The 22,619-nt window shown below is 40.5% G+C and overlaps 1 protein-coding gene across 1 annotated transcript in view; it reads right to left on the bottom strand.

Moving 5' to 3' along the window:
• Nucleotides 1-14,267, bottom strand: part of gas2l1 (growth arrest-specific 2 like 1) — a 42,307-nt gene extending 28,040 nt beyond the window's left edge. The window contains exons 1-2 of the mRNA XM_076269516.1: nt 13,021-14,267; nt 6,532-6,639 (exon numbers count right to left, since the gene is read on the bottom strand). Coding sequence (XP_076125631.1) covers nt 6,532-6,639; nt 13,021-13,683 — 771 coding nt within the window. The 5' untranslated portion in view covers nt 13,684-14,267. The remainder of the gene's footprint in view (nt 1-6,531; nt 6,640-13,020) is intronic.
• Between the last annotated feature and the right edge of the window lie 8,352 nt (nt 14,268-22,619).

The following is a 22,619-nucleotide window of genomic DNA, read 5'->3' as shown; positions in this document are numbered from 1 at the left end:
ATTGATAATCAAGGTGCTTGATTTTATACACCTGTGGAAAGGGACTTGATGAAACTCATGAATAGGCTACCCTAGGCCTTCCCGTGTTCATGGGATTTCTTTGACAGTTGCAAAGGGGAAAATGTGAGGATAGTCTTCTTTGCGCCCAGTGTACAAGTACGACGTTCCAACCACTCAGGTCTTCGTCAGATAAGCCTACACCATTACCTGTTGCAATATATCTGTGTGCATTCCTACATTACGTCTATTTCTTTGATAACATGATTTGCTACCACGTAGGCTACTGTAACAATAAGCCGCTATTATTAGGACTCAACACGCTTTGGTGGTATTATGCTGTGGGCTTTAATTAGCGCATTTCGGGTAGCCTATCCTACATCTGGGCAATAATTATTGAACAAATTGCAGTCTACATGCCATGACAAATATTACCAGTAGTAGGCTACTGACCGAACATGAAATAGATCGTTTACAAGTTATGGTAATGTTATTCTGGCGTGAACATTGCGCTTTCATCACGTTAGCACCCTATGATTACAGCTCGTTATGTCTCGTCAAAAAGATTCCAGCTCTTTATGTCTCGTCAAAATTCATGGATGAAGGAAGGTTCGCTTTATCCCAGATAACCATACTCGTTTCACTTAGGCTAGACTAAAACATAAGAAAAGAACTTGGCACTAACCATGTAGTCGTGTTTTCTATAGCATAATCGTTAACCTGTCGTTCTTTGAACTCTTTAAAAATGTTGGGATATGTCTGCGAGGTGTTTAGCCAAGTTCCATGCGTAGCCTACTGCTTTTAAATGACTTTGTGTACCTGATGGCTTGCCTTCACTATTCGCGATGTATCCGAAATAGTTGCAGATTTCACTGCACCTTTTGTTTTATCCACAAGGCCTAGAACTGTCGGCAAAGAACTATGTTGACGTTGGCTGCCCACTCACTCACTCAGAGCTGCCTGCTTAGACACGCCCACTTGACTAGATGCGTGCAAGGAGCAGTGAGAGCAGCAGTTCACACAGACACAGAACGTTATTATTTTAATAAAGTATCGATTCTAAAAACGTCTGAAATCGTATCGTTTTTTGTGTGAAGGCATCGCGATACCTTTTTAGTATCGATACACCGTGCAACACTAGATTGGGAGACAGACTGCCCAAAGCCACAGTGTGTGGTCTGCAGTGAGATGCTATCTAACCATTCCAATGTGGTTCTCCACACTTTTTAGCGTGAGAGCTCATAGACCAGTTGCACATTTTGATTTTGTTATCATGTAGGGTGGCTAATTAAACACGATGCCTGGAATGCGTCAATAGAATGTGTTACTTTTTTATGTGTTGGATGGTGGGGGTACGCGAGCCGAGTCAGGATGTAGAAGGTGGTCCGCGGGGAAAAAAGTTTGGGAACCGCTGGCCTAGGCCATTATTATCAATCACTAATAAGGTCAAGATTTCACTCAAGCGTCTGATGTAACTTAAATAAATGCAAATAGTTGGCCTAGGCTAAACACAACCGTGCTTGACACTAATTATTATCGTTTCCATGCAGTCAAAAACTCCCAAATTGTCCTGCTTGCCTATGTGAAATGCATATGACCACAGAAGTTCGTTTTCAAAAATCATTAGCCTATACAGGTTGGACCCAAATTAAAACATGTCTTTGTAAATGGCTTTGTAAATTAGGCTACGTTTAATTAAAAAGTGTTTCTTGCGTGCGTTCATTCTCTCATTCCCTCTCCAAAATGTTCCTGTTCTAGGCTGGCCAAGTGCATGAACCCAGCATCGGTGCGCGCGTCACATGAAACACAATTGAGACAATAGATTGACCATATTGTACAACTGCAAAGCCTTATCATAGGCATGTTACATTCATGACATGAAAAGTGGAACTTATAGAACGAAAATGAGAAATTGCGCAGTCGGCTAAACGTTTTAAACTTGCGCAAAACTGATGAACACACGGTGCGTCGCATAAATTAAAACACAAATTGAAGCCGCACAGCTTGACCATTGGACAATCCTACCACAAAACCTTTCCATAGGCATGCAACGTTTATGACATAAAAAGTGGAATATGAACGCATTCCATCACACCTGACAAATAAACGGGTCTGTGGCCGCGATTTTACTGATTTATTGAGCTCTCAGCACAGTGCTGACTTGCGCGTCTTTGATGAGCGTAGGCCTATACGAAGGAAAGCCCTCTAATCGGACGGGCAAGACTGACAAGTAGGCCAGCCCGTGGCTACGCGTAGCCTATGTCAAACAGGTGCTTTCTCTTAGACCTCCACAAATTAAGCTACAGTTAATTCCGTAGTCGTTTGAATAAGTTTGCGATTGACAACGCGACTGACAACGTTGTGATAAATAGGCATTCTAACTTTTGCAAAGTCAACTTGAATGCATCAATTTTGAACAAAGTTGTGTAGGCTACACCGCGCCAGTTGTAGTCTGCATGAAGTTCTTGCACAAGCTACCGTTTTGATTTCCGTAGGGGAGATGCGGGCTGAACCCGCTTGAGGGAGAGAGGTGCAGGGAGAGAATGGGTGCTCTACACTACGCACATCTCTATGAAATAATGTAGCCTAGACTAATCCATATTTTAAATATTTTGAATAAGCAATCATGGAAACAATAAGTCAATAGGCTAGACAGATATTATGAGTAGGCCTAATGCAGGAACGGACGTTACAGTTATTCAGTAGGCTAACTATAACGAATTACTGAAATTTAAATTGTAATGTGTTACCTTTAGACTAGGCCTACTTCGGGCCCTATTTTAATGGTCTGAAACGGAAGTGTCTTCGCGCAAAACGCAAGTGACTTTGTGGGCGGATCTTGGGCGCTGATGCTATTTTACCGGCGGGATATTGACTGTTGCGCCCGACGCAAATCTAAAATGGGGTGGTCTGAAGTAGCTACATTAATCATGGGTGTGGTTTGGGCGTAACGTGCAATAAACCAATCAGAGCGTCATCTCACATTCCCTTTAACAACAGGCACGCTTGTTCCATAGCTGATTGCTATTATGGTGGCGTATTTGCCAGGCGCAGCCAGGAGCGTTCACAGCGCTATAATCACTGTTCAGTTGGGAACAGTTAGCTATTGATTTTTCCTCTTGACAAAATGTAATACAGAATTGTCACAAAGACATACTTTCCGATGTTTTGGGATCATTCTCACTGAATCACGAGGTTATGAATGCATGGTGATATATTTGCAATGTACAATGTAATCTAACATTACCTCTCTATAGACAATGCATATCTTCTGTCAGTTAATCTCTTCTCTCCCGTGCTGCCGCTGGGGCATTTGGGTTAAATGGCATCGGCATGCAGTTCAACATCACGTCTCCTTAAGTCCTCTAACATTTCCTAATTTATGTCATCAACACATCAGTGATTCGTGAAAATGTGTACGCTAGATTTATGCCTATTTTTTCACATGGACACCACACTGATTTCCCTCGAGTGGTAATATTTTTCTTTGAAATTATGTATGGTTTACAGAAATGGGAACTACATTGTATAGATGAGAGGAGCTAAGTGTGCGTTGCGCAGCACAGGCGGCCAAGCAAGGGCTTCGTTTAAGTTGACCTAACTTTCAACTCTGCACAGTATCCCATTAACTGCGTGACAGTAGACTATTTACAATATTTTCTGTAAAGCAGAGTTTGTAAACACGTTATCATCAACTTAATTCACGCACAACATTTATTTGAGCAGGAGAGAGAATAACAATGAATGGATGCAGCAACTACAGAAATTGTACAGAAATTGTAACCATACTTGCTGCTTTCTTGTACTATCTGTTGCTGGTTAACAGCACATGAAAAGCTGATTTAAGCTAATTCACTAACTCAAGACTTCAAGGCCATCATGGATATAAAACGTTTTTTGAAAATAACGAAAGGATGGAGGGAACATAGCAAAGCTTGGTGCTTAAAACCTTACACAACGGTAAATTGGAACAAAACTAAAAGTAACTTTAGCCTTTATAGGGCTGTAGCCTATAAAGTTGTCCAGATTAATAGGTCGTAATTAGGCGTTGTTGTAAAGATATTGCATGTAGATGTTGTACTATATAGGCTACTAAATATTTAGGTCACCAATGCACGAACAAAACCGGGAAATGGACAAATATTATCAAGGCTTTGAATGTTTCCGTCTGTGCACGGAGGTGTCTGTAGATTGGTGTGCAACGCATTCATTCATGCAGGCCTGTGGTCATGCATGCGCCCTTAAAATAGCATCTGCATTTTCGCCACAGACTTTAGACCAGGGAGTTCCTGGTCTGTGGCGGAATTGTTTTCTGAAACTGCAAAATATCAACAGTGAACGTTTGCGCCGGAACACGCCCCGTCTTTTCGCTGAACCGCCCCCGTGGGCGCAATCGAATTCCCTAATTTACAGGCATGTACCTGTGGAGGGAAAATTCCAATATGCGCTGACTGCAAAATAGGAAAGACAAACGCGCGAGTATACAAAGTCAATTGCGCCCGCACGGAAGATAGAGCCCTTCGTTTCCCAATAAAGTAACGAAATTACAGTAACACGTTACCCCCAACACTGGCCTATTGAACTTTGGTGGATGATGGACAGATGTCAGTGCCCTAGCCTAATTTACCCTCGGAAATAATTCTACATTGTCTTTATACAATATATTTCACTGGTCTAGACATGGTGTGGTCTATTGGGTTTCAAGTCATTTCAAATTACAGCTTTACAGAATAAATATTGTTAACATGTTAGGATCAGCGCCATAGGATTCCCATGGTAGCCAGCGTCTGTGACGACACCTGAGCTTATTAAAATGGCGCCCATAGAGTCATAGAACGTACTTCAACATATCCAACGTATTCTCCTGCCAGTAATCTATCTTGCTCTGTTCTAGAATCTTTGCTAAATAGTAGGTTTTAGAAGGCAGGCAGCAACTGATGATTGAAAATGGTTTGATGTAGCTTGATGGAAATAATTTTAAAAGTGCAGGTAAAGGGATAAGCAAACTGACATTGTAATTATAAGGTAGCTTATAAGGCAATAGGGACTAATTATTACACACGCACACTCATTTAAGAGTGACCTTTATCTTGTTTAATGATAATACAAATGATGATGATAATAATGTCATCATTATTTTTTGTAATTATTAAGTCTTAGTTCAAAGTTATATTTATGAAGCTTCGTCTTTTAATACTGGTAACTTTGATTTGACTAAGTTTCATATCTTAAGTTTCTATTTTTATACATTTTTTTTATCAGAACTTTAATATATTTTGATGTTCCTCTGTGACAATATTATTTAAAAATAAACAAGTTTGTTTTTGAAATGCATTATCATATTATTTTAGTCAATACTCATAAATAACTACAAATAACTAATGTTAGGGAAATCTGTTAATGTTTTGTTGCACGTTTCTGAAAAAAAAAAATATATCGGCCGATATATCGGAATATCGGATTTTTAAATCAACAAATATTTGTATCGGTATCGGCCTTCAAAATCCTATATCGGTCGGGCTCTAATCATTATGTTAAGCCTGCCTAACGATTTATACACGAGCTCACAAGCCAACGGAGAGTTGCTATACTAGCCCTGGCAGCAAACGTAATTTGCTGCCGCTAGGGTGCGTCTAGATTTCTAGGCTACATCTAGTGTTTCTTGCCAAAGAACTCAATTTAGTGATAGACCACGATTCCAGACAGTCACTGTGGCATTCAGTAACGGTTACCTTTTACCTGGCAAGCCCTCCACATAATCTATTAGCACTGAGGACACTTTTGAAGATTTATTTGAAAACATGGTGACCCCAAGATAATACTTTTTTCTGTAACTCTCCACCAGTGGCTCTTATTTTGCCTTTCTTACCAACTTCCTTACTGTGTGTGGGGGCAAGATAAACATGATTGTCCAAGCATGTGTCACAATTTCAGTTTATTAGAACCTAAATTATTTTTACTTAAAAATTATTTAACTGTAAATATGGGCAAAAATATGTCCAACGAAGTACCTAGTTTTTATAGCCATTCACTGACTTACAAATGTCAACACTGTGTACTTTTATTTAAATTTACTGTCTTGTCTTTCCAATGTAATTCCAATGAAATTACTAGGGGATTTAACCTCTGTGTCACTTTATTTTCATACGTTAGTGAAAAAAAGAAAGCCATACACTAATGTTGAAAGTTCCCTTGTTACCTTGATCATTATCTGATTATTTAATTCTTTATGAGATATTCCTTTTTTCTCAGAATACATTTGCTTCCCTTCAAGGTTGTATTTTTCCTCATTGTTTTCATTGTGAGATTACAATAAATCACCAAACAATAATGTTATATACCTGTTTCAGTCAACTTTACCAGGGGTGCCAATAATTCTGGAGGGCACTGTACTATAGGTATTTTTTAATCCAATCAATCCCGAAGTCCCAAAACCCCGACCCACACATCACTTGTATAAATCCAACTCCAGAACAACTTTAATTCGTATTTAATGTCTGGACAACTGAGTTTACAATAGAAAATACAACTTACCCTAATGAAGATCAGAGCACTGGAATCACCAACTTTATATTTCCCCTCTGAAACTTTGCTCATGGGGAATTGGGCAGGACAAGAGCACTGGCCCAAAATGTCACGGACCTGCAGCACACAAAATAAAGCTGTAGTAATGATATGAAAATGTACTTTACATAAACCTTTTTAGTTATAGTTCAAAATCATTAATTAAGACTGTGGCAATGTTAAAAGATACTGCTACACAAATATATTACAGTATATTACAGTATACAGTATATATACCAGAAAGAGCCCTAGTAGCATCAGAGATCCCACAATTATGTGATCCAAAATGTTTTGTCCATATGATTTCTTGCCATTTTTTAGTGTTATGGAACAGTGTTTGTCATTGGAGATGGTCAAAAGAATGGTTGCCTTCCCTTATGTGGTGAGTCGACATAGGGGCAAGTAGGGCACCACTAGGTATGGGCACCTCTGGCACCTTACAGGGCCTAACTGCCCCCTGTTGGCACTCTGTGAGCACACCTCCTCACATTAACAATGACCCACCCAGACGAACTTCCAGAAAATGTGGGATTTGGAACATTTAACGAGAAAGAAAGCACACTACAAAAATATGAACTACAGGGTCACCATGACCGTTATGTAAATAGCAGTCATTCACATAATGTTGTGTGAGGTAGGTGTTTCTCCCGGCAAGAATGAAAATTGACGCTCATTGTGAATCAGCTTACATCATCATGTTACAACAGACTTTGCATTCTAGTGAGTATGTAGAAATGTTGATATACGTTGTTGGTTTGATATTTGACAGCCTATATACATACATACATACATACATACATATATACTGTATATATAAAATAAATGTATCAACATACATTTTTGATAGAATTTCAACATGAAATATTTTTCGCAAGCATGATGTGACAGTCATTTAAACATTGCATATGGATTTAAACACTATACTCCAATCAGGGTTGTGCACAATTCGATTTGCAATTCTGCTTCCTGTTTGCTACCTCAATTGAAATGCAAGTGAAATTCAAGAATTGAATTGGAATTTAAGAGCCAGTTTCAATCCAATTCTGGAATTTTGCACAAGCTTAACTCCAATAAGACAGCATTCTCACACCCGTCATCCTAAGCACTACAGGCTACCTAAGCAATATCACAGTATACATAGTGCTACAGCAAACTCACTGTTACTTTTAAAATGTATTCCCCTACATATTACAGAATACATGCCCTAAAATGAAATTTGCAATGTTTTCTGATTCAAAGAGAGCAACGTATTCTGAATACTTTGGATAACATCAACATTGTATTCAATGTATTAGCAGTAGATAAAACAGTTAATGTGAGTTGCAAGACCTATAGTTAATGTCAACAGCAATCTGTCAAAAACCTACAACAGAGAGGGTTTTTTAAAAAAATAATATTTTTAACACCAAAAGGGGAGGTTATAGCCTATGCATTTTCTGCAGAACATTGTCAAAAAATTAGAACCTATACTGGCTTAAAACATGTTGCCTGATATACAGGGTTTTTTTCCATTTAAGCTATCAATATGAACAGAGAGGGAGAAGAAAGGAACCACCTGAGAGATACAAAGGGCTACATGGTTTGATTAAAAAATATTTGAATTTGAGTTTGAAAACTCTTGGCCTAAAGGTTAAAACGAGTCAAAATGTAACCCCTAAACCAGGGATTCCCAAACTGTGGTACGCGTACCCCCGGTGGTACGCGAGCTGCCACTAGGGGGTACGCGAGATGAAAAGGGCAATGGCGGAAAGGAGTTAAAAATGATTAATTAATTAATACTCTAATTAATGAATAAATAATACATCATTTCGAATCGGGTTATAATGATATGGAAACGTGAAATTAAAGGAAATCATTTGTAAACAATAGGCTACGTTTTCATTAAAAAAATAAGCTACACACAATACACGTGATTTTCATGCGGGCAGCCAGAATATCTGGCGCGTTAGTTTCATTGAAGTATAGGCTAGGTAGAACGCTGCGCAAACATGGAAAAGTGGCTAAAAACAGGGACACTGTCCAAAAGGTCTAATTAAAGCGATCGAAGAGGAGAAGCGAGAGAAACAGAGCAGGACACAGGTAACGATGGGATGGGGGCAGACTAATGAAGGTGGAGATGGAGCGCAGGGGGATAAAAGAAAGAACGAGACAGAAAAGACTGCGCGAAGAAAACAAAAGTATGATGAGGCATACAGTATAGTCCTAGGCTACACGTGGATTGGGAGACAGACTGCCCAAAGCCACAGTGCGTGGTCTGCAGTGAGATGCTACCTAACCATTCTAATGTGGTTCTCCACACTGTTTTTTTTTTTAACGTGAGAGCTCATAGACCAGTTGTACATTTTGATTGTTGTTATGTAGGGCGGCTAATTAAACAACGATGCCTGGAATGCGTCAATAGAATGTGTTACTTTTTTATGTGTTGGATGGTGGGGGTACGCGAGCCGAGTCAGGATGTAGAAGGTGGTCCGCGGGGAAAAAAGTTTGGGAACCGCTGCCTTAAACATATCGGTGTAACTGTACTGTGAATCCCACCCATTTGAGTTGTAACTGTTTTTAAATACACTACACAATACTCATATTTTGTATTTTAAATATGTGATCCTGTTGCATCTATTCTGTTACTTCTCAACACTGAGCAAACTAGACTATACCACTGCATACATCAATACAACAGACTTTCACGCAGTCACACATATATTCATTCTTTAATTCATTCAATCTTTATTTAATCCTCAGAAATTCATTTTGAGGGTAGCCCTCATTTTCAGTTATGCTGAGACTATCATAATAATGCTGCCTCTCTAGTAGTCTTTTTGCAACTCAGTGATAGATAGAAGAAGGGAGGGTAAGTGCTCCAACCTGGCACAGCAACTTCCTTAGCCTATATTAGAAGCAATGTGACCCACTCAGAATGCGGCAGAAGTGCCTGTTAAGACTTCGGCCCGTTAAGACTTTGGGCCCTGTCGTACACAAGGCACCAAGTGCGACGCAACGCTTGTTCTTATCTTACCCTCAATTCAGTGATTAATTTTTTTTGCCATGTGTAACCTGCGTTGTGTTGAACCTGTGCGATTCAGCCCTGCACACGCCCGGACTCGAACCCGCGAACAGCAGCACCTCGGATCGGGAGGCGAGCGCGCTAACAATTGAGCCAATAGCCCAGGCTACTGGCTCGCATGCCAGCAGCACACTTGAGGCGTCGGGGAGTGAGGTTTACCAACATTCCACAAGCACAGCTAAGCTAACTGGCATCCGTTACACTCACCCCCCTAAACCTCACTCCCGATCCGGGTCACGGCACCAATGTAACCTGTGTTGTGTTGAACCTGCGCGATTCAGCCCTGCACACGCCCGGACTCGAACCAGTTAACAGCAGCACCTCGGATCGGGAGGCGAGCGCGCTAACAATTGAGCCAATAGCCCAGGCTACTGGCTCGCATGCCAGCAGCACTCTTGAGGCGTCGGGGAGTGAGGTTTACCAACGTTTCACAAGCACAGCTAAGCGAGCTGGCATCCGTTACACATGCGCTCCACTTTAATTGAACATTGCACCCACGGGTGTGTCAATTAATTAAATAGGTGTGGTTTGGAGCATGATCCAAAAATAGTTATCTAAAAATCATTACGCCAAATAGTTATCTAAAAATCATTACCCCACTGACCACTGCTTAAGCGAAGGGCGCATATAAAGCACAGCTGAAGAGGCACTGTCACAGAGATGTAAGCAGCCCTTAGCAACAAGTCCCAAACAACTCTGCAGGATATATATCCTTAGGATTTTTATTCAGTCATTCGAACATTATTTTTGGTAACACTTTATTTTAAGGTTCACATGTTAGCCACCAATACATACCTAATTAATACCTGTATTAGTGACTTGTAAGGCATGTGTTAGGCAACATTAACCATTTGTTAGGTGTGTATTGACAAATTTCTTGAGGTATTACTGATGATAATGTGCTTGCTACCAAGGAACCAGTTTCCACTTTAGAATGGGAGCCAATCTCCCAGTTATTAAGTGCTATTTCACACAGCAACCTGAGCAGTGAAATGCAGCAATAAGGTTGAGCCATACACTTGCTTATTCTACAACTGTTCTCCTACTATTTGGGATTTATTCAGACTAGGGCTGCACAATTAATCGAATTTTAATCACGATCACGATTTTGGCTTTCCGCGATCAAATTTGCGTGATCGAGCGATATTAAAAATGCGTACTCTACCCATTGAACCAACCTGGCAACCCATAGAACACTCCGCTACAAAACAATGTGCCTGCATGCAGCCTACCAATGACAACTGTTCCCTGCACTGCTCAGCCTGATGCAATGCTCAGTTTGGATGCACTGTGGACTAGTAGCATTATGTATTATTAGTAGGCTAGTTAGACTATACAAAAAAAACGACGATCAAAAATCAAATGTGTGGCACAGCAGGCCAAGAGCTTGTCCCTCGAAACGGATCATCCGTTGTTCGAAAATTTTTCGGATTTCAAGTGGAGTTAACCAAAAACTTAAGCAAAGCAGGGCTCTCAACTCATACCGTGAAACACATCACATCAAACCACACATGCCTTTTTATCACGTTAACTTTTAGTCCTTGTTTGCTTCCTCCGATATAGCCTATAATAAGAGTTGAGTTAACGACGGGATCCGTGAATTATATTCATGTATTTTATAAGCTACATGTGCAACCTACAATGCATATGCGTTTCAAGACACAGCCTACTCAAAACGAGTGAACAATAATGAAATTGTAGCCTACACGTCAGTGTTTTACATATCAACGAATGACTAAACCAGGGGTGTCCAAACTGCGGCACGCCACGCACTTTAATCCGGCCCGCCGAGCATTTATTAGTTTATCATAGATCCGGCCCGCCACACTTTAATCCGGCCTGCCAAGCATATAATTAGGTTATCATAGCTAGCTATTTTTTTCCCAGCGATAGACGACGTTGTGATTAACTTCAGGCTACTGCAAACTGCTTTACACTCTTCCTAAAGAACGTTTACAATGTCAATGTCAAAACAGCTTGTTACATCGAGATACATATATCTCCATTGCAGCTAACTACGTTATGCTACTCCATTTAATTGTGAACGCATTTGAGCGTGCACGAGAGAGAGCGCAATGGCAACAGTTCCCATTACTGTCCATTTACAAACTGAGTGGGCACAGCACTAGCCATAGGCTATTTGAGTGGATCTGGCAAAGGGTCTTAAATTGACAGTGCACCATTTATAAATGAATTAAAGCATCAAATTAACAGTATTTCTTAATACTTTGTAATTACTGTGTTGCCGTTAACGTTTCCCCAAATATTAACAAAGTAGCAAGCTGGAAGTTTGGAAGTCACAGTCAATCTATATTTGCAGTAATTTTGGGGAGTAAATGTGAGGGGAAGAATTTGGGTGAGCCAGATAGCAAGTCCAATATGTTTAAGGGAAAAAATATTTTTGTCACTAAAATTAATTAATAATCGTGATAAATAATCGTGATCTCAATATTGATCAAAATAATCGTGATTATCATTTTGGCCATAATCGTGCAGCCCTAATTCAGACAGTATACAAGTAGGTTATGCATATTCTATTTTGGTACTTACTACTAATTAGTATGTAGAGATCAATGCTTACAAGGTCATTATTAAGATTATATCAATAATAAAGGCCTAATTCGTCATGAACAAGAAATTTGTGAATACACACCTAACAAATGGTTAATGTTGCACATGCCTTACAAGTCACTAATACAGGTATTAATTAGGTATGTATTGGTGGCTAACATGTGAACCTTCAAATAAAGTGTTACCTTATTTTTTTTCAGGCTTTGTTTTCGATTGTAACTCCTTGTCAGTCAATAGTGTAAGTAAAAAATCAAAAGTAAATAACCATTCACCAACAAGATGGGAGTTCAGGAGAGTTTCAGTTGCACGGGAGGGAGGGGCGAGCTAGCTCTCTGTTTTGTTTGAACATCAAAGGAAGTGATGTTACCCAACATCGCTTAGAGCACCTTTAACATAATAATAATAATAACAACAACAACAATAAGCTACATTTCATTAGTGTAATATAAGTGTTTGCTCATTTGTCATAGTTCTGCCAAGTAACTTGTGTAATTTTCACAAGGGCCATACATCAATGATGGGGATACATGAATATGATGGAATGTGTATGAATGTGCAGATGACTGTGTAATGTAGCCTATATTAGACAAGCATTTTTGTTATTTATTTTTTGGACATAGCATTTAACATAATACATATCATGTATCATATCATGATATATGTTGTCATCATACTTGATAGGTAACTTTATGAGTTAGCCTACTTCTACATTAGTAATCAGGTTATTATCACCATTATTATTATTATTATTATTAATATTATTATTAAAAGGGAACAATACTTTTGCTAGATATTGATTAATCTTACAGTAAGTAGGCTATACTCACCAGCTCGTCCAAGTTGCGCATATCACACAGCACTCTCTGTTTCTGATGCCACTGATCCAACAAAGGTGGGTGTAGGTCTTCAACACTGTCCTTTCGACTTACAGTTTTCCTGGGAGGACTCTGCTCCCTTAAATTCTCTTGGTCCCGAATCTCCTCTTCAATCTCCTCCTCGAGCTGAATCAGCATAGGGGCCAGCATTCCAAATTTGGCACCGCGGCGCGCAACTTCCAGCAAACATAACACAAAATTCTTCTCATTACACCTCTCAACCAAATCATTTGTTTCAAACATTAGCACGTCTTTGATCCCCAATTCTTGACGACACCATCCGATGAAGTTTGACACGTTGTCCCGGGCCAGAAATGAGCCTGGCATGACGTTACGAGACTGGAAAACCACATCTTTCTTTGGCATCCGTAGTGTTGTCTTTGGGAAGGACGATACAAAATCTAGCGCTGCACGGTTTACGTTGTTGGCATGTCGGCAGAGAGCACAACCAGTCTCCAAGCTCTCCATAAACGTCTCTGCAGAAATGTCCAAGTCGTACAGCATGTTCAGCCACTCAGCTAGATCTTCCTTCATGGCATAGAGATATTCCTCACTTGATTTAAATGGGCGTATACTTTTCGAAGCAGCAGACTGAATACTGCTCTGATCGGCCATGATGTCAGCGAAATAAGGTTATACCTTACTAGTGTAAATGAAGAACCTATTCTATCACACAATGTCGTTGAATAAACATGTGATGATAGCCATGACTAATCCAGAAAGCTAACACATGGTTCACAGCTGAGATAATTCAGCCTCGAAGTAGGCTATGGGGACTATAGGCTAGCCTATTCCACTGGTTAGAGAAATACTTCGAGTAATATGACGTCTGTCCCATTCTCACCTGATAGCCTACAATGATGAAAATCTAGCGGTCCATGACAAAGCGTTATCCACATAGTTTAAATTGAGTGAGTCGAGCATCCTCGCATATCCGCAGACAGATTCAAACAGGCCTCCCTTGTATCAAGGTCGTTTCGACAGGCGCCGAAGACGTTGACAATTAGGCTATAGCGGTCCATTCCAGCAACGCTTTAAACAGAAATACTAGATGTCGACAACGACCTCCTGTCTTTTAAATTAACGGTATTTCGTTGTTTGCGCTGAAGAATCCGCCTGCCTTATACGGTTGGCTATGCCTGGCAGGCATATCTCATTATGAGAGGATAAGCGCAAGGAGTCGAGGAGAGAAAAGTTAACCCTGTGCAGCCTTTAGTGAACAGTGACGCACATGCCCAGATAACCTCTCCCTAATCTGAACCCACCCTAATGCGTGTCTGATGGGGCGGCAAGTAGGCTAGGCTACAGTGGATAACGCGCTAAACATATATTTGTTCACTTTCTGTATCGTGTTCGTAGATCTACCATCAGTATAGGGGCTAGCCTACTTTAGGACCGAGGGATGTGCACAATTTCACCACGCACATCGGCAACTTTAGGATGGAACTAGAGGTCATGTTATTTGCGCTGATGATAACCCACTGTGAACCGAAAGGCTTGCATTATGGTTGTTGTCACGAGTCTCCTAACTTTTACGTTGGTTGAAGACATTTTGTTTCAAGTGTACAACAATGTCGATTTAGTAAGGGAGTTCGTCGGTAGGCCTAGTTATAGGATGTCTCTCAAACAGCCTACTTGCCCACTTCAAATACAGTACAGTTTAAGTTTAGTGCAGATATTGGGACAATACTAAAAATGGGCCAATATCTCATGCCAGTGGAAACATCCACATCAAACCTGGCTCAATGACCTGATTGGGTACTCAAGGTCTTTGGGTGAAAGGTAGGGTTGCCACCTGTCCAGGATTTTCCTGATTGTCCAGGATTTTCATGGTCTGTCCAGGAAAATAAAAATAAAAATCCTGGACACTGAATGTCCCGGATTTTTGTACATGATGCGCAAAATGTGTATTTCAGTTTAATTGAAGCGTGCCTATACGTCCATAAACGTATGCACAGCCTTATTGGCTCTACAAAAATGACGTAGCATAACATGTGTGGTGGTGGTGGGGGCACGCACCGTGGAAATGGAAGGTGGAGACGGAGAGTGTGTGGGACAAGGAGAGACAGAGAAAGGAAAGTTTATTCCACATAAGCAAAAAAGCAGAACCTAATTATGTATTCCCCCTTTTTTCTCAATACTGCCCCCAGGTGTCCACAACTAAAAACTGTTAAAAATATAACAAAATAATAAAGGTCTGCTATTAAATAAAGCAATTAACTAAACAAATAACTAGAAATTGTCATTCTTACTAATTTTAGCTATACACCCAGACAGCACACATACATCTGCCCGATGTCGGTTTCAGATCAGCATGGAATCCTCTAGGGCTGTAACGATATACGATTCGAAACCGAAATCGCGACATTCATATCCACGATACTGTGTCGCGGTGTGAAAAGGCAGAATCGCGACACACCCTTTCTAGTGTTTCACGCAGTGCTTTGCAGCTTACGCGGCCGCAAAAGCAACCCACATCTCCCGCTTTACTTATCGGTAGCCTACGTTGTCCAAAAACATAAATAAATAAATAATAATTCCATACCTCTTCTTGCTTTCATTGTAGACTATGTGTGCAACTTTACCAAACAGTAGTAAACCCCCTCTCCTTGCCCCGCTCTCTCCCGCGCTCCCTCCCTCTCACGGTACCGATCCACTTGCACGACACTTCATTTTGTCGTGTCGCATAGATGTCGCACTGCCTCCCCACGTTCAGTCGTGTGTGGGCGTTTTGTTTAAAATATCAGTTATCAGCTCATACTCAGTTCGTTTTAATGTATCTTAAGTGTTTTCCACAAATGGACCACAATTTTAGACATTTTAGACAACACATTAGTAGCCTAAACAAACTATGCAAGCCATTTGGAAATCTTGTTTTATTTAAACTACTCAATGCAATCTCAAATCCTTACCAGAAACACCAACAGTCAATATATTCATCCAAATCCTAGTTTCGTTTGTTTTATGGACTAGGTGGTCGTGGAAGAGATCGTTAAAACATTATTTGTCTTGTAAGCGGAACCAAAGTTTCACAGGCACCGTTGTGGTAGAACAAAGGACCTACAAACTCGTCCTTTCATTGGAGAATCGCCTCGTGTTCAACGGATTCATTTGCATAAAGCTGGGCATCGGCCAGCTTTTTGACGCGCGACATTATTTCAAATGCAGCGCTGCCTTCCCGGAATAGAGCATCACAGTCCCGCCCCTCCTCCGAGAGAGCTTAGTTTCCGGAAGTAAATTTCCCATTCATTTCTCCCATTGACGTTTTGGAAAAATCAGTATCTAAAGAGTTTTAGAGCATGTCTTAGGCTAATCAGCTACGGCATAACTCATAAGCATACAACATATCATTTCGAGTGAAAAAACGAATAGAAAGTCCAAAAAAAGTCAAAGGTACAAGCAGTGGCGTAACGAGCCAACACCGGGCCCATATGCAGGATTATCAAGGCGGGCCCCCCTTCTACAGCACGTGATAACGCAATGTCCACGAGTAGGCTAGGCTACCATGAATAGGACAGGATAGGATCCTTGAGACACAGCATATAAGAGATGAGATGAAAAAACACTGCTGGTGACGGCGCACTATAGCCTAACACATGAAAAAACACTGCTGGTTAGGCTACTATATGAAATTGCATTAATGAGTCATTATATTATGCTAAATCGTTAATTTAGCCACAAACATAGCACTAGTGCATAATATAACTGCCCGTCTGCCCTCTTTGACTGAGCTGCCCCCCTTACAAAAAAAAAAATATATATAACGTAATTTTGATATTCTTAGAAAGCAAAAGTAGGCTATGTGTGAGCGCAGATAGGTGCGTCCGATGTATCAGCTGGAATAGTGATGTGAGTCGCCGAGCAGAGGTGATGGATGTCACAGGTGAGCTACATGAAACTTTGAGAATTCAAATTCAAATTATGTTAGGAAAAAACCGTGAGTATCCTAGTGTAGCAAGAAGCATATTTTGTCAATGTCATTAACGTGAACAATATTAGACAGCTAACCGTATGTTGCATTTTTGCACGCGAAAATAACGAGTCTATTTGATGGAGAATACGTGAACTTTAAACCATTAAGATGGGCAATAGGTGAATAGGCAGACATCATTAGTCTATTAACCTAAAGGCTAATGAATAACTTTAGACAAGGTGCATTGCTCCTAAACTCAAACAAGTTTATTTATTACCTGTTTTGGTCCAACAAAGATAATCTTAACATGGACTATGCTGGGCTGTGTTAAGCTCTGAACAATGTCCGTTTTACAGTGAAAGGCCCGGTCACGAGTGACGATTATTGCGATAGGGGGCCCGGCCGTCAATCATGTATTTCCAGTGTGATGTGGGCCCCTGATTGGTCCGGGCCCGTAAGCAACCGCGTACCCTGCTTACCGATAGTTACGCCCCTGGGTACAAGACCGTGTACATATTTTCATTTCCGAGCGAAGGAACTACTCATCCCATAAACCACCGGGCCTCACTGAAAAATATATAAGCAGCACGAACCAGCGCGAAATATTCATTTCCAACCGGCGACAGCAGCGAACCATCTCCTCCAAACAATGATTTTTATATTGTTAATAGCAGTTATTTCAGGAGTAATCGTGTAAATAATAGTGTTTTGGTATTGAATGTTATATTTACCATTGTGTATTTTATATTGTGTGTGTGAAAGCGGTTAACGTTAACGTTAGCAACATTGTGCAGTGCTTCGTATCTGACTGCCATCCTGATGCATGGACCGGTGCATGGTCTGCTCTTGGACCACCATATTCAGTTTATTAACTTGAATTATTACACAAAATGTCCATTAAATGTACGAAGAAGTATTTCTAGGTTAATGATTGATATAGCTCGTACAGCATGAAGGCTACAGTAGCCTAGCTAATGTTAACTAGCATTACCAACCTCCCTGCAAAACTCACCACACAACTTCGTAGGTTTGATAGGTCTTGTTCCTCATGCTGGCCCATACAAAACCCACAAGCTGACCCTCGACACACAACAGTCAATAATGTGACCCGATTTAAAGTGGTTTTCACCCCTTTGGACACTCTTGATTTCGTCCTTGAAACTGAAATATTCACGGGCGGGGGCATGGACGGTTTGCTAACCATTTTACTGCAGTGTCTACCCGGTGGTAGCATCCAGCTTTGCTATCAGCTAGCTAGCTAGTTCAAAGGTTTAAGTTCTTAATGGGGATATACAGGGCTTTTTATGCCTCGTCTAAGTTGATGTTTCATATAAACAACAATTCATGTTCATAGAAACAACAAGGTCACTAAAACATAATATATTTCATACCTGTGTTGCAGCATGTAGGCTAATGTTAGCAGCATTATAATGACATTCTAATGTCTGAAAGGCTAATGATTAGCTAGCCTATCGGCTACCTGAAAAGTTAAGTGTTCAAACTAGCATTTACAGTGTTCTATTTGATGGTGTATTGGCCCTGACTAAGTTCGTGTGATATATAAACCACAATCCTTGTTGATACAAGTACCAATGTTCGTCTAGAAAGTTTTTATTCACATTAAGATTTTTGCCATAGGCAGTAAAAGACTCCGCCATCTTGTTAATAATTTTCGCTGATTCAAGTTTCAAACTATGACTGAACGGCCTTTCCACCAATCAGAGGCATCACTGTGGGATTGTGGGATTGTTCAGGATTGTGGGTAATGAAGTACTTATCCAAGAAATCGCGAATAAAAGACATTTATCTCAAAACAAGGTTAGTGCCCCGTGAACTTTTGGCGTCTATATGAGCATACACAATCGCTTAGTACAGCCGTAGCTGGTTTTGAGTCTACCATGTGCAGTTAAGTTTTTATGGCTTATACCCGAATTGTCAATGGAGAAATTGCATTGAATTCTTACTTCCGGAAACTCCTGTGGGCGGGACTGTGATGCTCTATGCCAGGGTTCCCCAACCTTTTATGTACCATGGACCGGTTTGATTCCTATTTTTTTTTCATGGACCGGCGGGGGGGGGGGGGGGGGGGGGGGGGCAGGCAGTGGTGGGTAGAGTACTGAAAATCTATATTCAAGTACAAGTACATTTACTTCCTTCAAAATCTACTTGAGTAAAAGTAAATATTCCAATTGGACAAACCTACTTGAGTAAAAGTAAAAAAGTACTTTGTTATGAAACTACTCAAATTACAAGTTACTTTTCATTTTTGTATTGATGTGCTTGGATCAGTGAAAAAGACATAACAGGCCCTATTTTGGTGATTTAAAACACATGGTCACTTGCGGATAGCTTAAATACATTTAGGGGTTTGTCCAGTCCACATTCAGGGGGGTTTTGTTATCAAACGTCAAACGTCAAACGTGCAAAAACCAGGCACCTGGTGCTTAAACCAATCAGAATGACACCTGTCATTCCCTTTAGAAGCAAGCACTGCAACTTCAAACAGCGCATCTGTATTTTGATAGTCAGTGGCGCATTTCAAGGAATCAAATTGAAACACAACTACCAAAGGAGGGAGAGAGAGAGAGAGAGAGAGAGAGAGAGAGAGAATGGTAGAGGGAGATGATAGCTGGAACAAGTTACCAACTATTATATTTTGGTTAAGCAATCTACAAAATCCCATACAATAATTGCTGTATAATCAACAAGTTACATTGTGTTGTCAACCCTTCCTGAAGCATACATTCTACTAGTTATACCAGGGTCTCCAACCTTTTTGGGACTGAGGGCTACCTGAAGAATCCAAAATCATAGGGCTACTCATTTGAAACAAACAGACCCTCACTCCTTTTTTGCGAGGGTGATCCTCCTAAATAATAGACCTATGTGATTTTTACATTTAAGTTAAAATATTATGTAGGCCTATGAGCCTTTATATATTAAGCAACTGTATTTTCATCTGATTCTTCAATACATCAATATCAATATGCAACACTGACCGTTTTTGTTCAGTTAGTTCAATTCAAAGTTTCCATGAGGAATCTGATCTAATTGTTTAAACGAAAAAAGCCATCTTTAATGCAATTAAAAATGAGATACAAATAGCATGTCCACCATTCATAATTCAGAGGTTGTTTAAGTTCTGATTTCATTGAACAATTCGGTTGTAACATTCAATAGCAATCACCAACACCAGACTAACTTATGAAGACGCCTATTGCACATCTGAAATCTCTCCATGATCTGACAGTCCTATTGGTATGCATGCCACAAGATTTTCAACGCTATTGCTACACCAGTAGGCTACGGAGGAGAAAGGGCCCGTGACCTAAAGCAATTGTTTTTCAGTCCTTGAACAATCATGCACGAACCGTACGGACACGGAATAGCAACAGAACTTTTGCAGAAATATGCTTGCATTGGCTACACCAGATGAGCAAGCTAATATAGCAATATTACAGATGTATGGTCTACAATTTTTATATCTATTTAAAAATCCACAATGGGGGATGTTTTAGAGCGTGATCTGCAGGCGACTTGTTGGCTATTTTTAGAAAGTGCGCTGTGGGCGCCGTAAAGGCATCCCGCAGGCTACATGGTGCCCGCGGGCACCGTTTTTGGAGACCCCTGAGTTATGTCAAGAAATAGCCTTTGTTTCAGTCGAATAGCTGCTACAGTTAGGACTAGCTCGCTAAGTAGCACTACGATAGAAAATAATGATGATTTACCTCAACATTTTGAAGGCTGATATTGTTATGCTTAGGCTGACACATTCCTTTCATTATACGGTTGTCTCCCTTCCTTCGCATGGGACGGAACAGTGTTGCAGATGTGGCCAGACGTTGACCATGGGAGTGGGGGCTGCTTTTGGTAGTAGGCTACTAACTTTCATCTCTGCATCCATGGCATTTCTAGTCCTCAGTACCAACGTAACGGCCGACTCATCTCCTCTGCTGTGTAATCGCAACAATGTTGCAACCTAGGGAGGGCGCGTCGCTAACGTGTGCTTGTATTCCAGTCAAAGAAGATATGTGTAGCATGCTTGTATTCCAGTCAACGAAGATATGTGTAGCCTACTTCTATCAAATACTCATTTTAATGAAGGCCCAATGGGAAATGTAATTGAGTAAAGAGTACAATTCTAGTTCAAATATTTACTCGAGTAAGAGTAAAATTACAGCCTTAAAAAAGGAACATGGAAAGTATTCGATACCCGAAAAAAGTACTTTTTTACTCATTTGCGTTACTTGTAAGGCGTTACTACCCACCACTGGGGGGGGGGGGGGGGGGTTCGGGGGTTCCATGTTCCATATGTGTTGTGCATGCACAACTTGAAAAGAACTAGCTCCAGTTATGTAGGAACAGTGAAGGTAAAGATCTCTTGTGAAAAACGTGAACTTGAAGAAGTGAAAATTGAACAATATGAACTATGAATATTGAACAACTTGAAGCTACATCTATAAGTGTGAACATGCTTAACAAAATATGGGAACAAATGTGCGCCGCGGTGGGCTTCGCCGCGATTATGGACACGTACCAAATGCTTCATGTGAAACGCCTGTGGGCGCATTGGAGAAAGCCATGAGCGTCCCTCTCGCACGATAAAGGTGTTGAAAACGGCCAATAAACTCCTCTAAGCAGGCAATAGATGGCATGGGCATGTCACATATTATTGTCTTTTTGATTAGGCCTACCAAGCACATATTCACGTTTAAATGAAGGTTACTGGATAATTTAAAACAAAAGCAAATTGTCCTGAAAGCATCCGATATGTCGCCCTTGGATTGAAAGTCAAAACTTTGAATGCGTCTTATGAAGCATTGGAGAAAGCCATGAGCGTCTCTCTCGCAAAATAAGTATAGGTATAAGTATATATACTCTTTTGATCCCGTGAGGGAAATTTGGTCTCTGCATTTATCCCAACACAGTGAGGTGAAGCACACACTACCTGCAACAACAGCGGGAAAAAGATGGGGACTAAACGTGCATTATGAATATAATCAGTGGGAGCCCTGTGCTTGTTTCCCTGCAACAAGAAGCTTCCATCTGGGGGTGATAGAAGACAGTGACACCCTCAGTGTGTTTGAAATGTCCAGTCGATTGCGCAATTTGGTCTTAGTTGCAGTCATTGCCGAAAATCCGGCCTCGCATACAGGCACGGCGCCAGGATTCCAGTTTTGGATGGGCCAGACCAATTGTGGGTGGGCCTTAAAAAAACTTTATCAAATCACTGTTTAACCTAATAAAAATTACTGACTAATATACTGTTATATTATTTGTGCTTACATAATAGAGATTTGAATAGCTTGATGCTCTTTAAATAGTTTGTTGCATTGTAAAAAGGACGGACGTACCTATCCTCGATCACTGTCCTTGGTTCTGACCAAATAAGAGCGCTTTGGAATCTCCATTACGCACCATACCTGCTGGCTGTGCTTTAGCGCATCTCTCGAATATACCTAAGGCCTATAGGCTGTAAAAGTGGGAATCTAATATTTCCCCCAAACATAGTTTAGTTCTGCTTGTATAACATGAAGTCGAATATTTCATTTGTTTTAGGTTTTCAACAATACAGATCAATCACACTGCCCGACAGTTTCAATCAATATGCAGGGCAGTTGAAAACATTCGGGGCTTA

This window comes from Alosa pseudoharengus, unplaced genomic scaffold (genome assembly GCF_046254945.1).
Source record: "Alosa pseudoharengus isolate Yale_2024_CS ecotype anadromous, Long Island Sound unplaced genomic scaffold, YU_APseudo_1.1 YU_APseudo_1.1_scf_6, whole genome shotgun sequence".
Classification (NCBI taxonomy): domain Eukaryota; kingdom Metazoa; phylum Chordata; class Actinopteri; order Clupeiformes; family Clupeidae; genus Alosa; species Alosa pseudoharengus.
This window is presented reverse-complemented; position numbering and strand designations above follow the sequence as displayed.